Here is a 20,383-nt window from a genome sequence, read left to right as displayed (position 1 = left end):
CGACTCACAACTAGAGTATCATTGCTGTGATCCCATTTCAACCAAAGCACGTGCAAAGAATCCTCCTTAGATGAGGCAATTACTTTTGGTTCGGTAGACTGAGTTGACCCATCAATTCGATCAGCCAGATTTGGTACATTGCTTACAAACTTAGTAAGCATGAACCCACCTAGATGGAGAAGATGCACCAACTCCTTCAATCTTTTCAGAGCCCTCTCAGGTGACTCCACCGAATCCAAGTAATCGTCCATGTAGAAGTTTTCTAGGACGGCTTTGGTTGGAATTGGATCACAACAATGATACTCTAGTTGTGAGTCGGGGTACCTCCAGTACAGTAACTAAGTCTTTAACACAACGCTTGGTATTGAGTCTAGTGTCTAAGGTGTTTGATCCCATCGGCCTAGTGGCACCATTTACTGTTGGTGCCCGATTGTTACTAAAGGACATCTGGCGTGTCAGCGGGCAGCACTGGGATGAAGAATTACCAAAAGACACTGTAGAAAGGATCCTCGAATGGAGTGTAGAACTACCAAAGCTTGTCGAAATCACTATACCAAGGAGTTACTTTTCGGGAAACTTTAAACACCTGGAACTACACATGTTCCCGGGTCGCGGCACCAATATTAAAGGTGTAAAACAACACTCTTTCGGATGCTCAATTCAAAAACGTATAAAGCAACGTATAAGCTCATAAAACAACGTATTATAGTCAGTCTATAACTCATCGATGATAGCAACGTATTAAGATGCTAGCAACCAAAGCATCATCACTGACTTTATACACTAATCGGTGGATTGTAAAACTAGACAAAAAACCCGCACAGAATAAAAAAGACAGAACAAAGGCCTTGGACAATTTGAACATTACATTAAATGTAAGATTAAACTGTCTAGAAGACAACAAAAAGAACCTGTAGCTTTAATCAATTTGACCTCCGACGAGAAGTCTAGTTGAGTTTCTAAATTTTTAGTTATTGGTCTGTTATCTAACAGATCTGAGATATATCTCCGTTGCCAAGATACAATGAAATAACTGTTCAAAAAAGGCATATATCCGTATTCTTCAAATATCTGTAAGTTTCTCAATTTGTTGATTGGGTCAAAAATTCCCAATCAGGGCCAATCAGGGAGGGGTTTAAACCCCGCCCTAGAGCGTGCTGGACTGAAGCATTCACCACTCGGCTATCCGAGTTTTGTAATTTCTCATATTACAATTGCTTGTTTTAAAAGTCAAGCATGTGAAAGTGCGTCCAAAGTGAAATCGAAAGAATGTTCTCGAACAAAAGCGCAAAAACGGTCAAGAAAAAATTGGTATAGAAGGACACACGTTTACAATAATTGCTTCAAACTTCGTTTTAGAGAACTTAAAAACGTTTTATATAACTAGCTCAACTAGAGTGATCTCAAATAGGGCGAAATAGTCGACAATGTGATCAAATCTAAAATGGGCAAACATAACCGACTAACTTTGGGCGAAATGCTCTCAGACGACTGGCGAATGGTTGGCTTTCTCATTAGCTAATTGGAGCTTAGGGGGACCAAATTAAGCTTCACTGAGATATGGAGAAGAAGTAAAAACGGTTCATTAGTGGCGGGAAAGAAATGGGTTGGAGCAGAGGGGGCTCAATGGGGTCTAGCGTGCGTGGTTAGGGGTGAAAGATTGAGGTGCGGGGGCATGACTACGTCTTCTCAGGTTTGGTGAGTTATACACACAGGAGACTACTAGAGCTCTAGAAAACTAATCAGCGACTAAATGCCCTCCAGGCTTTACCTGTTTATCCTGTTTGAGGAAGAAAATTCGAATGGTCAGAAAAACAATCAAATGAAAAGGCTGTGCTACAAAACATAGCATAAGAACAGCCAGGAAGACTAAGACAATTGCTACACATGTTTTGCAGGTAGGTGCGAGGGCGCGCAGGTGGGGGACCCACTTTTCCATATTTCTACATGCTACTTTCATGGGCTTTAAATAAGATAAAACACTTATCTTTCCAGGATACGTTGAAATGTTGGATTTAAACTGAAGAAAGTAGACACAGCATAGCATAAATATCTGAAAAAATTGAAAACGGAGTTCATTATAAAATTAAAAAAAAACAAAACATAGCCTGCAGACTGCCGGAAGATAGCCACCGTTGAGGCACTCGATGCACATCGAGATTGAAAAGAATAAAAATGTGTTCTAATTTGGCGTGCAGTTTCAGTTGGATTTTAAAACTATTTAATTCAGCTTCTAAACTGAAAGATAATAAGCCTAATACTAATGTCAGCTAGCAAAAACTCTGAACTTTGGTAACCTAATGCACTATGACTTAATGACCTGGCTTTACCGGTTTATCCCGTCTCTTCTGGTTTTGCTATTTTGAAATGACCATATTCACCACATTGCGTAATTCAATGCCTGAAAGAATTTAAAATCCATTCAGTTGCAACAGTGAGGGAAGTCAGTCAGTAGTCAAACGTGAAAATCGTGACTTAAAACGAAAACGCGATCAAAAGGTAAAGCGAATTAGAAAAACATAGCAGGACAAATACTGACATACAATTCAAAGAATTTTCATTGACTAAACAAAAAAAACTAGAACTAAAACGGAATATGAATGAATTGTAAAAACCATTTCTAAAAAGAATAGATCAAAAAATGAAAAACAGAAAATGGGTGTCAAAACGCCGTATCTGAACAAAAAACCACTAGCGAAAAAGAGAAATTTGGTTTAAACAAAAAACTAGGCCTAGAATGAACTATGAATGGATTGGGAAAACCAGCTAGAGAAAAATCCCATCCAAAACATAACCGACTAACGTCGGGCGAATTGCTCTAAGACGATCCGCGAGCGGTTGGCATCGTCAGTAGCCAGCCACGGTTCACTGAGGCTATCTTTAGATTAATTGAAAGATCTTAAGGTGAGCGCAGCGGGGGTGTGGGATCAACTTTTCAGAACCGCCCCTCACACCATAAGCAGAAGTCTCCAAAACAGTTTCTGTTAGTCGCATACTTGAAGACTAGTGGGCTGAACGGCACTCAGAGAACTTTATGCAAACTGGGCGCTACTTCTTTATCACGTTTCTGGAGACGAAAGTCAAATGGGTCAGACAAAAAATTGGCCAGGCGAAAAATTGCATAAGACAAACAGGATTAATATATTTGCTACAAATTGCTTTTGAGAGCAATTAACAATGATTTCCTAAAAATTGTCTGTTAAGTCATTAATCATAAAAACATTTCTACTATAACTCATTGTTAATGAGAATGAAGATCAGAGATGATGACTTTACGCCACATAACAGCAGCTGAAGTTCGGCATCAACAAAAAAGGAGATAAAGTGAGAGAGAGAGAGAGAGAAAACGTGAACGAGAAAGAGAAGGAAAGAATTTCTAACCAACAGAGAGAAAGAGAGACAGGACTAAGTTACATGATGGGATTCCACGCTGCAACTTTAGTTATCTGGCCTTGTTAGTAAAAAAATCAAAAAAATGAAAGGCAAAATTAACAGAAGTTTTCAACTTCGCGTTGAAAAAAGTTTTAAACCAATTTTGTCTCAAAAATTCCGTCAAGTACACCATCTCCATGAATTAAATTTCGTTGGGCAGTAATGGTCGTTAAACTCAGAAAAGGACAAAAAACATTTAAAATTTTGGACAAAACTTTAACAAATTATAACAAAATTCAACAAAATCTTCCAAAATTCAAGACATTATTATCGTAAGAACCATTTCATTGTCCCAGGAGAAATGGTTTCCAGCCTGAAAAAGTTACACTGGCTCATAGAGTACATACAGAGCATCCATACAGTTGGAACATAAAAACTTTCCGAAAGTTCGAAAAAACTTACTAAGACTGCAAAGATAAAAAAAATTGAACACCATTCCATTAACTCTAGAAACTATGCAACAACTTATTATCAAACCTTGGAGGGCCCCTGGTGCCGGACAAAAAACAAACATGGAAAAAATTTAAATTCGTGATATTAAAATCTTGAAAAAACAATCCATTACATCTATAAAATATGCAGTGACATATTATCAAACCCTAGAGGAAATTCTGTGGCTCTTGAGGCTAGAAAAACCTAAAAAATGACAAATATTACAAAATTTAAAAAAATTGCAAGTTTTACAAAAAAAATTGATAAAGCTTGTAATATAAAAAATTTGAAAATTGATCCATGACTAACAAGTTTTCCAGTAACTTATAATCAAACACTATCAGAGATTTTCTGACCCTTGTTGCTCAGAAAACCCGAAAAAAGACCCTAAACATTAAAAAAATGAGATAAATGGCAAAAAATGTCAAAAAAATTCGTGATGTTTAATCTTGCAAGACATTCCATCACATCTAGAAATTATACAGCAACCTATTTTCAAACCCTAGAGGAGGTTCCTTGGCTCTTGAGGCTGAAAAACCTTAAAACAAGACAAACATTTGAAAAATTGAAAAAACCAAATTTAATCTAAAAATGCTAAAATTTATTACATTAAAGAGTTCTATGGCCAAAACTATTCCATGGCCAATAAAAACTTGCCAGTGATTTATTATCTAACCTCTTAGGAAATGTTCTGGCCCCTGGGTCCGGAGAGACCTGAATAAGGAAAAACAAATCTGGAAAAATTTGATAAAAACTGCACGTTTTGTCAAAAAAGGCTTAATTTCGTGATGTTAAAAGTTGATACCATTCCATTACACCTAGAAACCATGCAGTAATTTATTAACAAAACTTAGAGGAGGTTCCTTGACACCTAGGGCTAATGGGACGGGCTGATGGGGGCAGTGGTGTTGGGGAAACAGCGCGGGGGGGCAATAGTGGGGGTCAAAAGTGGAGGGGTCTTCAACCTCTAAGAAACTCCCTTCACACCATAAGTCTCCAAAACAGTCTGAGCTGAAACAGAGCCGAAAGGCTCTAAGAGCACTTAATGCCCATGGGCACTACCTGTTTATCCCGTTTTTGAGGTCGAAAAGTCAAATGGGTCAGACGAAACATCGGTCAAGCAAAAAATCGCATAAAAAACACCGACAGGAATAATATATGGGCTACAAACTTCGTTTGAGAGCAATTAAAAAACGGAAAAACAGTTAAGTCAATTGCCGCATGTAAACAAAAAAACCAGTAGTGAGAAAGCGGAATTTTTGTTGAAACACTGTTTTCTTACTCTATTTTAGAATGGAAAAATTTCACGCAGCAAAACCACTCGCTTTTTCGCTTCACTTCCTCCTTCGGCATGACCAACATCACTACTCCAATTTGACTGCAAACATCATGAAAATGTGTGAACAGATCTTAAAACTGCTGGCAGAATTCCGGAAACGGCTCGAGGTAGAAATCAATTTAAACGTCTTCCAACAACTCATCAGACAAAACGTGCCTCCACTAATTATGATTACCTTGAAACAAAACCATGAGAAGTAAAAACAAGAAAATCAAATCTGTTAAAATATGATAAAAAAATCTGATCAGATTTTGTCATAAGATCCCGAGATAACTATCTCTGTCAAAATTACTTCAGCAAAACATAAACCGACCAATGCCGGAAGAACTGCCCCGAACGACAGGCGGGTAGAAAAAATTTTGAACACCACCGGATTCGCACCATTGACCTACCGATCCATAACCAAATGCACTGACCACTCGGCTATCAGGACCTGACTATTAATGTTCTGCAACCAATTTTATATTAGCAACTTTACTTCGGAGTGAGAGCACTAGAGATAACTCAAAAATCAAGAACGAAAGCGTGGAAAAAGTCAATTGAGAAGTCAAAGAATGTTCTAGAAGAAAAGCTCAAAATGGTCAAGCGAGAAAAGTGCAAAAAAAGATCAACACGTTTACAATAATTGCTATGAACTTTGTTAAAGAGCAATTAAACAACTAGTACCTACTAAAACGGCTTATGGGAATTTTTTTTAAATTCTTGAAGCCAAATCATGAAAAAATAAGCCTTTACAAACAACTTGGATTACAAAACTGGAAAAAAGTAAAAATTTTTTAAATATTATAAGAGCATATAAATCCAAAGACAAAATCCGATCATCCAATACGGTATCTCGATGCCCGCAAAACAATAGGCAAGTCAAAAAAGGCTAAGAAACTTGTCTAAAAAACAAAAAAACGAAAATTAGTTTCAAATTTCACCATTTTTTGTCATATTTCGCAACACAAAAAAGCTTCATACCCACAAAACTGTAACCACTTGTTAGAACCACTGTTAAACATTTCTCAAGTCATAGGGGTCTAAGTCATAGGGGTGTAAAACAAAACAATCGTCAAAAATCGCTAAAATTAGCCCGAAAATCAAAATACATGAAAAACCTCCGAATTAGAATAAAACTCATATGAATTTTCAGAAAACTTCAAATCACCACACAAACCAGCCAAAAAGTTAAAATCATAACAAAACCTCTGAATTAAAAAAAATCAAAAAAAATGGCTTGGAAATGCCGCACGTGAACAAAAAATTTCGCTCGTTCAAAGAATTTTTCACACCTGTTTCTCGTTCTCTAGAAAACAGCGATATGAAAAAAAATAACTCTCCTTTCAGTCCACATTTCATTTTGTTCAGCAACAAAATCACTCGAAATTTTTTCATGTGTTTCATTTCCTTCAAAATTCACTACAATTAAATTGATTAAAAAAAGGACTTCTCCAATACCAATAAGCACTAGAGATGGTAACTAATACTTATAGGAACGACGTTCAAACAGCGGTCATCTAAAATTGGGCTTGATGGGCTTATCCGGTTTCTATTTCTGACTTCAATTTTTTATACTGACTCTGTTCATTTTGAATTGCTTTGCTGAGCAACTGATGTTCAAAATCACTTTTAGCAGAATGAATTATGAGAGAAACTAGCCTAGAGAAGTCAAGAAGATTTACCGCAAAATGTTGGAAAAGAGACAAAATGAGGTAAACAGAACATTTTTTATGGTTCGACGAAGTAAAAAAAAACATAGCCGGACAAATCCTGACGTACAATTCAAAGAACTTTCCTTGACTTATCAAAAAAACTAGACCTAGAATGGACTGAGTGAATTGGGAAAACCATTTTTAAAAAAAACCACTAACGAGAAATGTAAATTTGATTCTAACAAAAATCTAGGCTTACAATGAACTATGAATGGATTGGGAAAACCATTTAGAAAACAATCAAATCCAAAAAATTGAAAAAAACAGTAAGAACCAAAGTGAAATTGCCGCATGTGAACAAAAAACCACTAGCGAGAAAGCAAATTTTTGTCACCGTTTTCTCACTCTACTTTAAAATTAGAGCAAAAAATTTCACGCCGCAAAACCACTCACTTTTTCGGGCCATTACCTGTTTCGGCGTGGCCAAAACAATCACTATTCCAATTTGACTTCAAAAATCATGAAAATGTGTGAACAGATCTTAAAACATAGCCGAAAGAAATCCGGAAACGACTCGAAGGAGAAAATTGCCCATAATTATGACTAAACAACTAGAACAGCTATTGTGAAGCCTAAACCTCCACAAATGCCATAAAATATAAGGAAGAATAGAAACGGAAAACAAATTGAACCGAATAAAATAAGAAAAACTTAATAAGTTATTTTAATAGCACAAGGAAACACAAAGCCGAATAAAGTTCCTTTGCAATTAGAGCAATGAAAAGCTCGCAAAGCAATGGGCAAGTCATAATAGGCTAAGAAACTTGTCTACTATCAAAAAGAAAAGCTGCAAAAAAAATAAGAAAAATGGTTTAAAATTTCTCAATTTTGCTGTCATTTTTTCTTAGCAAAAAAGTATTATACCAACAAAACTTAATCAATTGGTATCTGACAATTTCTTAATTAACAAGCGTCTAATCAAATCCCACTTAAAGCAGTAAAACAAAAAAACCGGCAAAAAATCATTAAATTTCGTCTAAAAATCAGCAAAACTGATCAAAAACCTCCAAATTAGCATTAAACTCAAATTAACTACTTGAAACCTTCAATTCCTATCAAAACAAGCCTAAAACTAATACAATATCATAATCAAATCTCATAACCACCAAAAGTTGCAAAAAAACTATTTTTAAAAGCCGCACGCGAACAAAAAAAATTTCGCTCGCTTAGAGAAAATTTTTTCACACATCAATTTCTCGCTCTCTCAAAAACAGCGGTATGAACAAAAACCACTCTCTTTTCGCTCCGCTGTTCACTTTTGTTCAGCACCAAAATCACTCACTCCAAATTTTTGCACGCGTTTCATTTCCCGCTTCAAAAATCACTCCAATAAAATTGATTAAAAAAGGACTTCTCCAATACTCCTCTTCGAGTCGTAAAAAAGACAGCGCCCCAATACAATTCAAATTCTTTGAATTGTAAAAAAAATAGGAGCGCTATAATAGCCGTCTGAGAAGATGAAGGCGGCTATTAAACACCATAATATTCAACAGTTTTGAATAATTAGCCGTGGGTATAACTTCAGAAACCAAACTCTGCATGAAACTGGTTGCAGATTGCTGGTTGTTTGCTGTTCATTGCTCATATCACTTTTAAAAGATTTAAATTCAAGTATATCATAATACTAGTAAAACGTATAAATTTATGTGTACATCTGGCACTCATTCTTCTGATTCCAGCTGAGGTTAAATATAATCTATTCATAAACATCTATCTATCTGATATAATGATAACAATCACACTCAAGAAGAATTAGAGGTAAATTATGAAATAAAGCAGCAGTTGTTCTTGGCTCAGAGGATGTTACAAACTCCTCCCTTTCCAGATATGACCCACCTTGCCCACTCAAGCTTCTTATCAGAGTACGGAGGGTACCGCATCTTATGATTGGCTCCTTCCACCAGCCGAACTGGTGCCTCTAAACATGACTTCTGGTGCGTAAAACAATCGAAGGAAAACTTCCCGTGGTAGGTTCCCATACCACTCGCGCCCACCCCGCCGAAAGGCAACGTTGGAAGACCCCCTTGTAAACAAGCATCATTAGCCGCAAACATTCCACTCGTTGTTGCACATCGCCATTTTTGAATAGTCTCGCCTGAATTCGAAAACACGTACAAGCTCAAGGGTTTGGGTTGCGAAAGTACATATTCCAAAGCTTCGTCTTCACTCTCAACTGGAATAATTGGTAGAATGGGACCAAAAATTTCTTCTTGCATACATCTGGCGTCCGTTTTCACGTTCAGCAGAATGGTCGGCGAGAAAAATCGCTCGTCTTTGTTGCGAAGACCTCCGAAAAAAATGTCATCAACATCACTAAGCAGAGCCTCAAGTCGATCGAAATGCCGTTCGTTCACAATTTTTCCATAATCGGGCGAATCAGCAACCACACGACCATAAAATGCCTCGATCGTTTCCTTCAACTGCTCAGCCAGTGGCTCCTAGAAGCAAAAATTCTTTTTGATAAAAAAATATACCTAAACTCACATGATCTGATAACGCTTGCTTCACTGTCAGCTTGGGGAAGGCTGAACTGCTATCTTCATTCTGTTATGTTAAATTTGAGGATCAATTAACGGGTCTTTCCCATTTTAGCCCCTCCATTATGGTATAATTGTCATGATTGGGGGTGAGGGGCTTTAGGTTATCTGACCACTAAGCTGGGGGGGGGGGGGGGTTTGAAACAAAATTTCAAAATAATAAATCAAGCATAAATCAAATTATATAATGGCGGCAAAATCATCGAAACTAGGAAGCTAATCATCTGCATTAAAATGATCGGGGTTTCACAATACAAAATTCTTAGAAGTGCAAAATTCTTACAAATAATTGTATGTTATTTGCATTATAGCGTTGAGAGAAAAAGGAAAAGCAACTGTCCAAATCTTCAGTGTGAAATTTTTCTTCGGTTTATTTCCAAAAAAATAGACTAAGTGATTACCCCCCCCCCCCCCACCTCCCCCCAATAAAACCCCACGTCTGACTAGTTTGAGAGCTATGGAACCATAAAACTCGAAAATTTTTTAGAGTTATCTGCAGCCGAGACTGATCTAATTCTTAGACGACAAAATTTAAACACAGTCAAAGATGGACATCGATAAAAACAAAAGTACAATTGATGCAGTGTCAAGGTATAGGGCAATTATGGAATCGAGTTACTTTGATGCGTTTATGGATCAATCAAAAGCCTTCGATATTGTGTCTAAAAAATTTTGCTTCAAAAGTGCTATGCATATGGTTTAAGAGTGAGTGCTTCGAGAAAAGGACAAGAAGTCATCGTTTCCACTACCATCAGGCTCTCTTCTTTTATTTTTCTCCAATACGTACATGATCTACAAAACCTGCCGTTTTTGAAATATTTCAGTGTTTGCCGACAACACAAATGTTGATAGAAAAATGATGAGTGAATAAATGTAAAAGTAAAGGCGGTATCAACTTGGATAAAACAAGTCGGCGTTAAATAGAAATGCCGACGAGCTATCATTTTTGGGGTGGTTGTCTCAAATTCGGCGTCAAAATTAACGGTTACACGATTATTTTTGTACATATTCAAAAAATGTCTGCAAAGGTTCTTCTTAAAGCAGGTCTCTATCAGATGACAAACTTCCAAGAAAAACATTCTAGTTCGACTCTAAAAAACTATGTACAACCAGTAATTCTATTGGATTTTGCTATGTGATGTATTGTTTTTTGCTCTTTTAGCAAAGAAGAGTGTCCTAAAACATTCAGAATGAAGACAAAATAATATCATAAGGCTAATATTTTCAATTGACTCAAAGTTTCAAGAAATATTCTACAAAAAAATTATGTTGTATAAAAGAATACACAAGTTCGATTTGTGCGTACAACTCGCTGAGGTACTTCATAAAGAGCATCGTTGCTATCTAATTACCGATTCCTTTCGGTTACCACCCAGTCTGAGAACCAATCTGCTCAAAAATCAACTGCCTAAAACTAAACAAGAATCATATCGCTCATCGCCTCAACAGACTGAAAAGGGTTTATAAAGTTTAAATAAAAATTGTGCAACAACTTGGATTACTTAGCCAAGTAGAACTGACCAATTTTGCACTGCTTCAGCGACAGTCAATTTATTGAAAAAAAAATTTAACTTTTTGTAACGTGTGTTTATGCAATATATTGAATTTCTATCAAAATTTGTACAGGGTGTATGGTTTTCGCGTTTTTCTTTGATTGGTTTTTAAAAAATGAGAACTAAAAGGCACCACTTTACAGGATTACGACTTTTAGCTGTCCTTTCCAGTTTTTACGTTTTGGGTAAATTTGTATTCAATCAATGTAGAGAACTCAGAAGAATTTTTTATCATTATTCACTTGTCAGTTGTAACAAAAAACATTGTTCGCGGTTACTTCTCCTATTTGCTGAAAAGTTTGAAAATATTCAACAACCAGAATGTTTATATCGTCTACATGGAAAATTACATGTAAAACACTTCACATGCCTGCACATGAAATTGAATTTTAAGACATGAAACAGCTTTTTAAAACAATCTTCGATCAAAAGTCATTTCTACTGTCGCACTGTATAACTGCGTTATCATTTTTTCTATGCGCGTATTATTATGGAGCTAGACGACAGCACAACCTGTTTAACTGACTTTTCAGGTTTTATATTTATGTAGACTACCAACCAAACCCATGGTCAATAATAATAATAATAACTAAACTAATTTATGATTTCTCTTGGCAATAGCTCATCTCATCTGAGGATGCGGTCCACTTCATTAAAACTTAACCGACTAACGTCGGGTGAATTGCTCTCAAACGACCGGCGAGCAGTTGACTTCGGATGCTAGCGTTGAGGGAGGGGGGTGACCAGTGTGTGTGTGTGTGTGAGTGGGGGGGTCTCGACAAAGGAAGTGTTGGGGGTGGTGGGGGGGGGGGGGGATTTGACTCAGGGGGGTCAAACATTTAAGATTAAGAACCGCCCTTCACACCATGAACTTTTCCCCTCAATTTGAGGATTTTTGCGGACGAAAAGTCAAATGGGTCACACGAAAAATTGGTCAAGCAAAAAATCGCATTAAAAAGACCACAGGACTAATATAATTGTTACAAAAATCTTTTGAAAGCAATTAAAAAATTAAAAACCAACCAGAAAGCCGAAGACCATACAAAAGACAGGCCCATTCAATAGAATATAGAGTTGAAAGACCTTGAATCTCAATAGAATTCGGTACAATTCAATTGAAACCAAAATTGTGATTTTTACTGTCAAAATTTCTACTGAAATTTGAGCAAAGAACAGGGAAACCATCAAAAGATACGACGGTAAACAATAATGGCATACTTTTTCTCCCATTTTCCATTAAACAACTATCTTCAATAAGAATCCATGTTCCGTTTTAATGAAAAAATACTTGATATGACGATGATCTCTGTTCGTGCATTCAAATTACAATACTTATAATCATTCTCTTGATGATATCTGTTCTTTGTTAACTTTTGCCTCCGTAAAAACTTTGCCACTAAATCACAATTTTGATTTCAATTAACTGTACAGATTTCAACAATTCAAATCGAAGGAAGCTGCAAATAAACCGGAGGCCAAGTTTCACAATGTTTGATGCGTTTCATATTTGTTAACATATGCAAAGTTTATGTCAAACCAAAGCAGAGAAATTAGGTAGAAGGCATAGTATATGTTAGACGGTAGAGTTAAGGATTCAAAATAATATTCATCTTTCTTAAAGTGCCGATTTTTTCCAAAAACTGAGCGTCGGTTTAATGAACTTCGAGTCTCGTATTTGGTATAATTATTCCTGCTTCGGTTATAACAGAATATTTTTCAACTATAAGAGCATAAGCCAAACAACGTCGGAAAAATTGCTTTCAAACGACAGGCGGGGCAATTTAATTCAGCTGCTCGTAACTAGATAAATTTATATGGTTGCAAAAATATCCGAGGGAGTGAGGGAGTCGAAGCCGCCCGGGAACTTCGGAGTCTTCGACAGAAGCATTAACCACTCAGATATCAGGTTCTTGTGACTTCTTATATTACAGTCGCCTTTAGTATCAAACTTTAATTCGAAGTGAGAGCAATTGAGATCACGTGAAAATGACGATAAACGCGAAAAAGTCACTAGGTCAACCGAAAATTTCGCATGTTTACAAAGGACATGTTTACATTAACTGATTCAAACTTCGTTCGAAAGCAATTAAAAACAGATTTCTAAATTAAATACAGAGACCAGAGAAAAGAAAAAACTCCTGTCTTATTTTGTTTTATACCTATTTTGACTGACCTAATAGAAATTTTGTTGACTATTTGAATTACGAAAAATGTACACTACAATACAATTTCTAATACTATAAAAAATTAAGAAAGCTAAAAAATGCCTACCCTGCCGCAGACTCCCGCCCCTTTTCCCTACCCCAAACTAGGGAACCTCTCCTTTTGTACTCCTTTTCCAGCTTCCCTTCCTATTTTCAAGAACTGTTCCCCTTTCAACTTGGAATAAAATTGCAAATCTGCAAACGAAAATCCTTTCTTTTAGACAAGTAAATTAAAATTATAACCATATGGTTAAATATACTTGATACAAAAAATACTTCAACTCATTCAAGCAAAATAATCAACAACAATCAATTTTCTTAAAAAATCATATTAGAAAACTTTCTTCCGATTGTTTTCTTCCTAAAAATAGTAACTTTTAAAAGCTCCTACGCTACCATTCAATGGAACTTTTTTATGCTGTGAGAGATCATTCAACGTTTCTTACTACGAATCGACGAACAATCAAATTAAATCCAAAGCTAGTTTCAACATTCTGTCTAATTTTGAATTATTTTGCGCGAGCGTTTTGATGAAGACTCAAATACCCGTAAAAGTTTTCAGAAATTTTTAGTCGGGCTATATAAAATTTAAATTTCATCAACATTTTTGCTATTTTTAGAAGAGCTGGTAAGATCTTTGTCTGTATTACCAGAGCTATTGCTTTGTCATGCTTTTTGCGTAGAAAGCACACTTTTATGCCCCAGTTAATCTGTCGATTGAGCCGTTTTAGGTTTTTGCAGCTAAAATTTGAAAAAAGATTGTCAAAAACATGTTAGAGCACGAGTCGTTTTAAAAGAAGAAGGCGCGCGTTCACAGGAAGTTAATGTCTTACTGGGTATATTGATCAAATAGCATGAGCCATCTTTTTTCAAGTTTTATTCAGATGCTCATCGAAATTAAGGTTGCTGTCAAATTGAATACAAAGGTAAGTGCAACAATTTTGTGTTAAGAGAACTTTGTTTTCATAAAGAACAATAAAACCGAAATCAGATTTATTGCCTGAATTACTTTTAATTTTAATGACTGAATACAGTTCTTTTCTAGTCAAAGCTCTGAATGTGAATTCAGCAATGTTAATTCATCAGGGTATTCACAAGCAATATCTGAACCCTTGAAAACTCATAGATTAGCAAAGGATCTATTTAGACAATTGACAATATTTTTTATCCTTTGAAATTTCACAACTATCTAATCTGATTTCATCAACCTTGGCAGTTTTTTCGTCATAGTGATCTTTCTTGAAAATCAATTGATTCTTACTTGTAGGTAACTTATTGAAGAAATTGATGGCGCGCGCCTCCCTTAATCTCATTAACAAAGTTTCTTACACGCTAAAATTCTTTTTACGTCTGTAAAGATTATTTTCTATTTGATGAACAGAAAATGTTTTCGGGTAATTTTACACTTCAATCCTTGCGTAAACCAAGGCTCAGAATTCTTAAAATTCACACTTATTTTAACTGTCCAAATCGGTGCGTTTTTAAAAATTTTCTTGAAAGTATCGATGAATGAATGAAACATATCGTTGGCATTTTTACATTGGTACATTTTTCACTATTCTACGACTTCAACGAGAGGTTTGATTCAAAGATAACAAAAAATGATCGGAGTTAAAATGGGTAGTTGTGACATTGTAGGCAATTATCTGATTTTTCGAAATGAAACAGTGATCAAAAAGTGTAAATGTTTTATCGATACATCTGGTTGCATCCCCGATGATAACAATTTCTAATCTTGAATTTGACGCAAAAATGTCTAGTTTTTTTTCTGTGTTGTTCAGATAATTCAAGTCGTAATCTCCCAGCAGAGAAAAACGTCGTCTGTTATACTATGTGCCCCCCGATAGTTCGGTGCTTAATCAAGAAAAAAGTCCACAGGACGTTTGTTCGTGCAATAGGAAACGTTAACAAGTAATTTTTCATTCAGAAGCTGGCTTATTTCAACACAAATGGATTCGAAAATTCTCATCAACCGTTTTAATGCTTGATTTAATACTAGAGGTAATTTTTTTGGAATAAAAATACCTATTCCTCCACCCTTTGAAGCCCCTGTTTTGTTTGATCTACATTTCCCAAAGAAAGTATGCGATGCTGTTAAAAAAATTGTTTTCAATATTAAAATCAGTGTTCAACAAGGTTTCAGTTACAGCGACAAACGTATTAATGGGTGCTCTTTGCAAAAGTTTGAAAACTCTTTGGGGGTTAAAAAATAACTTTTCTCAATTTTGGTTAATGCCTAAGCAAAAGTGAAAGTTTGAAGAAAATAGCCCGCCTCATATATCTCTTCCCATAGTTTGGTAAAATGTAGGAACGATTAATAATTCATCACTAGAAAAAAATCCTACCTGAATCTCTTTAGAACACATGATGAAATCTGGTGCAACGCATGTCTGACCACAATTCAGCAACTTGGCCCAAACAATTCTATTAGCTGATACTTTCAAATCTGCGTCATCGGCAACATAGGTTGGGCTTTTCCCTCCTAGTTCGAGAGCAACAGGGGTAAGATGCTTAGCAGCAGCTGCCATTACAATGCGACCGACATTGCCACTTCCAGTGTAGAAAATTTTGTCAAACTTCTGCTCAAGAAGTTCCGTAGTTTCGGTAACGCCACCGACAACTACTCTGTAGCAATCATTATCAAGGTATTTCGGAATCAACTGCTCCAACGCTTCGGCAGTTTTGGGCGAGACTTCGGACGGTTTGACAATAGCGCAGTTACCAGCGACAATAGCCCCAATTAGCGGCAACAGAGTTAACTGTATAGGGTAGTTCCAGGCACCAATAATCAACACAACGCCCAGCGGCTCTTTGTGAATGTAACATGACATCGCTTTGTAAAGCAGAGTTTTATGTACATATTCGGGTTTCGACCAATTGTAAACGTTTTTGATAGCGTCGTTGATATCGTTTTCAATCAAGTCAAGCTCGATTAAAACTGACTCCATCTTACATTTACCAAGATCACTTTTCAACGCTTCCATGATCATTTCAGCGTTTTCAACGACAAGTCTTTTCAAAGCGTTCAGCTGCTCGACGCGGAAAGCTATAGATTTTGTTCGCCCATCCCGAAAAGTAGCTCGTAATACTTTCACTGTTTCGGTAGTCATGTTGAAAATGTTTCCACTCTTGACCGTTCCTGTTAGAGCTTAATATAGTTTAATACAATCCAGAAAACAAATATCAAATCAGTTAAAGCCAATCATTACACCTGTCTCTGAAATGAAAACAAATTTACAATTTAAACACTCAATGAAACTCAATCGATACAAGCCAAACTATGGTTAAAGTAACCTGAAGCCAGCTGCAAGATAGATTGGTTCATCAGTGATCAAATGCTCTCTATCAATTCTTTTAATTGGAATTACATTGTCAAAAGCATTTAAATCAGACATTTGACGAATAGCTTGCAAATGGCAGCTTTGTTGATCGCGGATGAAAAAGAAAAAATTGCTTCAATTCATTAGTAGTAGCAGAGGATTCGGATTGGATTCATTGGATTAACCTCAATGGGGAGAATTGGTTACAGCATTTTTGGAGCATTATCGCACAAGTTCAATTAGCACGAGACAAGAAAAAGTTGTTTGAATGGTGAAGATGATGTATTCAGTGGAACCACAGCGGAATTTAATATGTGAATAATACCTCTAATTTATTCTGGATCTGGTCTGTTTTACCCCCTCCCAACCTGATCAGTATCGCGCCAATTACACGAACATCTTGATGGTACTAGAGTAGTAGTAGTAGTAGTGTAGGATTTAGAGTAAGACTCTTGGGTTTCCACCCAATTTACAGTCCAGATCAGTTTTATCTTCTTCTTTATGTTAGTTTCCACATCAGCAAATCACTCTCTATGTGCATTTGTTCTCTTCCACATAATGATTTGTAAAAAAAATTCCAGTATATTTTCAGTAAAGTAATTTTGTTTAGCGTCTTTCCATAATCATTCGCAGCTATAGAAACGTAGTTGAAGAGCAATTTCGTTCTTCTAAAAAAGAAATCGTTAGTTTTGTTAATTCCCGCTTTCATGATTCGATATTCACTCCGTTCAGTCTGACGTGTTGTTTCTACTGCTTCTTCAATATCGTCAATACCTACATCATAATCCCCTCGAATAATGGATAATAGAAGCAAAAGATCGTGCATTTCTATTATTATTATTATAGGTTTACGCACCATTTACAAACTCAAAAGTGCTTTCAAAATCAAAATTTAAATGAAAAAGTTTTCAGTTTTTTGCGATAATCCAATTCATGGGGTATTAGTTTCATCTCAAAAGGCAACTTATTCCATTCGAAAGGAACAGCAAAACCGAAGATCTTCGCCCAAATGCAGTTGTGACATTAGGAACCTTCAAATTGTATGCATATTGGCATCTAGTCACCTTATCATTTCGGAAAACTAATGCGCCCAGATACATCGGAATTTTCCACGGATGGTGAACTAAGCGGTGACCAAAAAGTAGAATTTTGTAGAGGATACGTTGTTTCATGGGTAGCCAATGAAGTTCTTTGATATAATTTGCTGTTGGTGAACCAGGTGATAACCTAGAAATGGGACGACATGCTGAGTTCATTATACGCTGATTTTCTGTATAATATTCACAGGTAGACCATATTACAGTGAGTTGCAGTAATCTAGTCGCGAGAGAATCATTACCCGAACTAATTCGATCAACGACTTTCTGTCGACTGTATCTCTGATGGAATAAATTTTTCGCAGGAAATTGTAACATCTACGGCACACGGAACTAACTTGTTTCGCATATGAAAGTCTGGAATCTAAATTGAAGCCCAATAAAGTAACATTGTTAGAAAAATTGGCATCCGTTGGAAGTTCAATATCGCAATTTAAAATATTCTTTCTACTAACAAACACGTATTCAGTTTTATTTGAGTTTAATCGGAGCTTAGCACCACTGAACCACTTTTGGAGAGTCGTAAGTATCAAATCAAAAGTCCCCTTATTTATCGAAGCATGGGAAACAGAATAGATAACAGTGTCATCGACATAAAACTGATAATTGACATCAAGACGTTCATACAGAACTTCCAGAGGAACAAAAGAGCATGAAAAAGAACGGGACCTAGAATAGATACTTGAGGAACACCCGTTTTTATAGTTCTTGGCATCGAATATTCACCATCAATCAACATTTTTTGAGATCTACTACTCAGATAACTATTTAAAAAGCTAAGCACTTTATCTTTGAAACCCAAACTTGTTTCAAGAATTGAAAGAAGTAATTCATGATCGAGAGTGTCAAAGGCAGCTGATAGATCAAGTCCAAAACAAAAAGTGCTCTTTGTCCTATCTAAAATGAGGAGCAATTCATTTGTAACCTTAGCCAGCGCTGTTTCTGTAGAAAAGACTTCCTGTAGGCACTTTGGTATTTGCTTAAGAGACTTTTTTTCAAGGTGTTCTCGCATTTGTATGAAAGCCGCCCGTTCTATTAGTTTTGAAATGTAACTTAGGTTCGAGATAGGTCAATAATTGGAAAAATCTTCATTGTCGGAATTTGCTTTCTTCAAGTGAGGCCTAACAATGGCCAGTTTAAAGGACTGGGGGAAATATTCCGCCTTCAGCGAAAGATTAAGAAGTTTCAGGAGGTCGAGAAAATAATGATCTGAAAATGACTTTACAAGATGTGTCGGAATGATGTCCAGTGGAGATGTACTGTTTGACGACGCCAAAATTAAATCTCTAAACTAACTTTTCGACAACTCTATGAACAAATACATTGAGTTAACTTCAGTTTTCAAAATTTCTGGACCTATCGCAGTCGGAATCGATGCATTAATACTTTTCACTTTAGATATAAAGAGCTTGTTGAAGTTGTTTGCAAGCTGTTTTTTGTTTTCATATTTCGGGAGCTGTTCTACATCTTGACCAAGAAGCATTTTTAAAGTGGCAAAGTTTTTACGGCTACAATTTTCCATCAACGCATTCTCTAAGTACAATCTACGCTTCTCTAAAAAATTTTCAAAATACATATGGGTAACATTTTTGTATTCAGATTTCAGTACAGATAACTTCGTATTTCTGTATTTACGCTCTGCTTTTCTCTCCTTTCGTTTCAATCTCAAATTTTCATCGTCAATGATTGGGCTTTGATGCTTAGTAAATGCTTTTATTTGGAGTGGTAGAACGGAATCCAAAATATACACCTCAAACCTTAGATATATATCCCATGCTTCATCAATACTTGAGGCAACATTGAACTTTAAGCACGAGTTTAAAAACTTAGTAAAACCATCAGAGTCAAGCTTCTTCCGATTTCTATACTGCAAACGTTGTTGAGATTTGCGTTGTTTCACACTGCTGAGCGAGAAACAAATAAGAGAATGGTCCGAAGAAGTAATGAAGCTATTCGATTTAACATTAATTGAAATATTGTTTGACGCAATAATATGGTCAAGAATCCCGCCACTTCTATGCGTTTTCTCAGAGACGTACTGAGTCAGGCCGAAATCTTCAAAAAATGAGTTCCACATTTTTGATGCATCGTTATTTACATCTTGTCGAATTGTAGCTTTTCCTCTTCAAAAAGAACAGTAAAGTGATCAATGAGAGATTTGACATTTAATCCAGGTGGTCGATAAACAGCGATTACTTAATAACTGGTAGCCCCAACAGTTAAAGAGGCATAACAGCATTCAAAAAATTTAGAGGTAAACTTTTCAAAATTTTCCAAATGGATATCATATCTTTAAAAGAGGCAAATTCCACCTCCTCTTTTATTCACCCTTGGTGCACTATAGGAAAGAAACCCGGGGGACAACACTGCTTTAGAATAAAATCGTCATCTGAGTTGTTCGTAATCCACGATCCTATAAATACTCCCAAACTAATTTCATTTACTTCCAAGAGGGCATTTACATCTTTCGTTTTGTTCCTGATAGATCGTACATTATGTAGACAAATGTTTAGTTCTGTAGATCTTTGTTTCGTCGATCGTTGTTTCATCGATCTTTGTCTTAATGGAGGACTGACTAGTAGTCAATTTTGATCCACTTTGATTAGCCAATCACGGGCGGCTTCATTCAGGTAAAATCTTGACACCGTAACGTTTTCAGTCCACGTAACTCAGCTTTCTCCTCCTCAAATTTAAATACACAATGGAAGGCTTTCAGGTGAGCCTCTGACATCGAAATTTGGCGAATATGAAATAGTTCAACTTTATTTTCTATAC

The 20,383-nt window shown here is 36.1% G+C and overlaps 1 protein-coding gene across 1 annotated transcript; it reads right to left on the bottom strand.

The window, feature by feature from the left end:
- Positions 1-8,483: 8,483 nt before the first annotated feature.
- Positions 8,484-16,430, bottom strand: LOC142351521 (aldehyde dehydrogenase, dimeric NADP-preferring-like). The gene is made up of 2 exons (XM_075403591.1): positions 15,537-16,430; positions 8,484-9,335 (listed from the first exon to the last, which is right to left on the bottom strand). Exons 1-2 carry the CDS (start codon positions 16,299-16,301, stop codon positions 8,691-8,693), a joined length of 1,410 nt encoding a protein of 469 aa, XP_075259706.1. The 5' UTR covers positions 16,302-16,430; the 3' UTR covers positions 8,484-8,690.
- Between the last annotated feature and the right edge of the window lie 3,953 nt (positions 16,431-20,383).

Source organism: Convolutriloba macropyga, chromosome 13, assembly GCF_964194025.1.
Source record: "Convolutriloba macropyga chromosome 13, txConMacr16.3, whole genome shotgun sequence".
NCBI lineage: Eukaryota > Metazoa > Xenacoelomorpha > Acoela > Convolutidae > Convolutriloba > Convolutriloba macropyga.
Note: the sequence above shows the minus strand (reverse complement) of the source record. Positions and strands in the feature narration are given on the sequence as shown.

Bases quoted from the DNA above. Each gene is read 5' to 3' on its own strand.
- LOC142351521 (XM_075403591.1), bottom strand. From the start codon at position 16,301: ATGACTACCGAAACAGTGAAAGTATTACGAGCTACTTTTCGGGATGGG. The intron at 9,336-15,536 runs GTAGGATTTTTT...TTTTGCTTCTAG, and splicing joins TGTGTTCTAAAGAGATTCAG to GAGCCACTGGCTGAGCAGTT.